Source organism: Sphaeroforma arctica (assembly GCF_001186125.1).
Source record: "Sphaeroforma arctica JP610 unplaced genomic scaffold supercont1.601, whole genome shotgun sequence".
Classification (NCBI taxonomy): domain Eukaryota; class Ichthyosporea; order Ichthyophonida; genus Sphaeroforma; species Sphaeroforma arctica.
In genome coordinates, this window is record NW_014039957.1 from 29,615 (window position 1) to 33,395 (window position 3,781).

A 3,781-nucleotide genomic window follows, 5' to 3' on the forward strand; every position below is an offset into this window, starting at 1 on the left:
TATATATATATNTATNTNTCTACTATCGTATAGTCCTAGGTATATATATATATATATATATATATATATATATATATATATATATATATATATATATATATATATATGTATGTATGTATATATATATATTTATATATATATATATATATGGGTATATATACTTTAATTTGGAAATGCAATACATCAACGGTTGAAATGCATTCTAACACAGTAGCCAAAAAATAACACAAACTAACTGAGAATAGCAACACAAAGGTAATGTTAGTTGAACTACATGTAACACAATGAATAAACCACATTCTTCATGTTGAAAGTAGGATTGAAGTCACCGATATCCAGAAATATCATAACAGGGCTGAAAGAACGGACAAACTGAAAAATCCATCGGGATGTACGCACAATTATCTACAGATGAGTACAAAAGTAATATGGTATAGAGTCGTTGCAATGGCATACAGACACAAGGCTATATAGCCATGGAGATGTAAGCACAGGCAACTACTAAACCAAACACAAAGCAATATATAAATATAAATGTAAATATATAAAGCAATATATAAACACATTTATATGCGGTATATAAACACAAAGCAATATATAAACACATTTATATGCAGTATATAAACACAAAGCAATATATAAAACACAAAGCAATATATAAACACATTTATATGCAGTATATAAACACAGAGCAATATATAAAACACAAAGCAATATAATAACACATTTAGATGTAGCATATAAACACAAAGCAATACACAAACCCATTTATACGCAGTGAACCCCCAATCGTATCCGCGAGTAGGTGCAACTACAGATCACACTCGACTACCGCAAGCGTTGGCCGATATAACACCAACGCACCTGTATGAGCACCGACTGCAATTCAAAGCGCTGCAGATTCCAAATGTACAGCACATTGGGCTGTGTGTCGCAGCGCGAGGCCATGTGCACCGCACCGGCACTGAATTGGACCATGCCTGTCCCAATGGAGGGTGCGTGCCTGTCTTGTTTGATCTGAGAAGGACCGGTGGAAAGGGTGAGGACAAAGCGTGGATATCGAGTGTCGAGGAGTGGTAGGAAGTTTGATGAGGAAATGTGTGTAGGTATGCATTGAGGTGGTGTCTACACCGCCGAGCGAGTTGTGAGACAGTAGAATACATAGAGCAATGCATAGGCAATAGCACTACCGACGAATGATCTCTATTGCAGAGTAGGTCCAAGCAGACGAGCAATTAAGCCCTAAACCCTAAAACAAACAACCGTCTACTCGTGCAAGCGGACTATACGCCTTGTCGATTCTCTCCGTGCACTGTATGTATTTCAACATTCATAACCTCAAATACAAGCACGCAAGCAAAGTGGCATACACATGATCTCACCTACACAAATACATCCATACATACATATATATTTACATGCAATTGCTTGGCCGGTATGCCGATCAAATAGATTTGAAAAGGTTGATAAGTATATTTATATATATATATATATACATATATATAACATATCCTCTTAACATCAACAACACATATTCTCTTAACATCAACAGCATATATTCTCTTAACATCAACAGCACATATTCTCTTAACATCAACAGCTCCTAACCCCTTCTACGCACAGAGACGTGGATTCTCAAACCCCTAAACCCTAAAAAGCTCAGACGTACCACTGGCAGGGTTGTTTCATCTGTGCAGATGCGGTAAAACCGCCTAGCCGTCGGTCCATTTCTGTCGGATTCTTCAAGAAATATCGCCACTTTGTTCCCATCCACTCTCTCTGCCGTAGCAATGGGCAAATGCAGTGACTACACGGTACAATACACTCTCAACACATGCGCATACGTTCACGTGTGTAAGTATGTTTAATTGATATAGTGAGTTAGTTCATATGTACATGTGTGCAAGTATGTTTTATTGATATAGTGAGTTAGTTCATATGTACATGTGTGAAGGTATGTTTAATTGATATAGTGAGTTAGTTCATATGTACATGTGTGCAGGTACGTTTAATTGATATAGTGAGTTAGTTCATATGTAAATGTGTGCAAGTATGTTTAATTGACATAGTGATTTAGTTCATATGTTCATGTGTGTACGTATGTTTAATTGATATAGCGAGTTAGTTCGTATGTACATGTGTGCAAGTATGTTTAATTGATATAGTGAGTTTGTTCATTAGTGAGTTGGTTTGTACGCTAATCATCCTCAAAGCACTCACGCAATACACACAACCGCACAGAACTGCTACACGCACACATGTGCGCGCAGAAGCATCTACCTACCCGCACGCACTACATGCATGACACTCAGCAGAAGGTCAAAAACCCCTAAACCCTAAAAACACATGAAACTCAGGTGAACGTGTTCACGCACCTCTAGCCCTAGCCATCCACAACGGTTTCCACACGAGAGTGTTGATGACGACGACTGTATCTGCATACGTTCCCACAGCCACCGCCGATCCATCCGGAGCCCACGCGACACACTTGATACACAGTGACACGTCAGACTCACTCCTGGTTAATTGGCCATTGCCACTGGCCTGGATAGTCCGCTTCTCCTTACTGGGCCGTGCACCGTGTTCTGTGTGTGGGTCCGTTGGCTCAGTACTCCCGTCGCTGCGCTCTAACCTCGAGTTCCTGAACCCCGCGAAATAGTCTATTTTTAGATTGCACTCGCCCAGCTTCTTGCCCTCGAGTGAGTACAGCCGCACCATGGAGCCAAACGGCCCGTCCCACACACACAAGGTGCCGTCGCCATTGGGATTCCACGCTACACCCCCAACTTCCGAACTGTCCGATATCACGAATTCGTTGCCCGTGCCAATCCCGTTCCCGCTCTGCACCAAATTTGGAACGTCTGTGATGGATGTGATTGGGTAATACAGCCTTTGGTTAGGGTTTTATGTGATTGGGTAATACAGTGTTTGATGCGTTACCCGTTGTCAGTACACGTGTACATCTATTACGTTGCGTGTGTTGGTCACGTGTCTGTACCTATTGTGCGACGTTGTTCCGTAGAGTGGAATGGGCTGTCTATATGCATGTCGTGTGTGTATATATAACAGTGTGTGTATTGTGTATGTCGTGTGTGTGTATATAACAGTGTGCGAATTGTGTATGTCGTGTGTGTATACATAACAGTGTATCTGTTATGTATGTCCATACCATAAACGTACACAAATATTGTACACAGTGACTACGCACACGTAACTAGCACGCACAAGTACACACACATGTCAGATAATTCCAGCACTCGATTGAACGCTCAATCAATATAGAAGCCACACATAGTCGCTCGCAAACAAACGCAAACCTATACACGGAAGCTCTGCCCAGCCACGATACATGCCAAATGCACTTAAAATTGCACGCAAACACTCCATGCACAGCACTACTACACACTTTCAAGCCGAGTACACAGTACACACCTCCTGGCGAATGCCTCCCCTGTCCCCCATTACCTGTTGCGGCAGTGGTGGCTGCCTGCTTATCCCTTTCAGCGGTGTGTGTGTGTGCGTGTGTGTCCGTCTGGCTGTGTGTATGTGGTGTGCGTTTACTTTCGTGTGTTGCATCGGTGTCGGTGGTGCGGATGAGATCGGCGTTGTCATACGGAAACACACACACACAGTCACGAGTGCCGTGGCGCGTGACCATAGCGCCCACAGTGTACAGCTCAGTGGCACTGAGTGGCAGAGCACAACTGTCCAGGCCCTAGAAATGGGACACAAGGGTTTGCTTGGTTTAGTGTGTTCATGGAAGTGCATCGATGAATGTGGA

General features: G+C 42.4%; 1 protein-coding gene across 1 annotated transcript in view; it reads right to left on the reverse strand.

The window, feature by feature from the left end:
* Positions 1 to 3,690, reverse strand: part of SARC_07508 (hypothetical protein) — a 5,813-nt gene extending 2,123 nt beyond the window's left edge. The window contains exons 1-4 of the mRNA XM_014298548.1: positions 3,433 to 3,690; positions 2,376 to 2,861; positions 1,670 to 1,779; positions 865 to 1,017 (exon numbers count right to left, since the gene is read on the reverse strand). Coding sequence (XP_014154023.1) covers positions 865 to 1,017; positions 1,670 to 1,779; positions 2,376 to 2,861; positions 3,433 to 3,658 — 975 coding nt within the window. The 5' untranslated portion in view covers positions 3,659 to 3,690. The remainder of the gene's footprint in view (positions 1 to 864; positions 1,018 to 1,669; positions 1,780 to 2,375; positions 2,862 to 3,432) is intronic.
* Between the last annotated feature and the right edge of the window lie 91 nt (positions 3,691 to 3,781).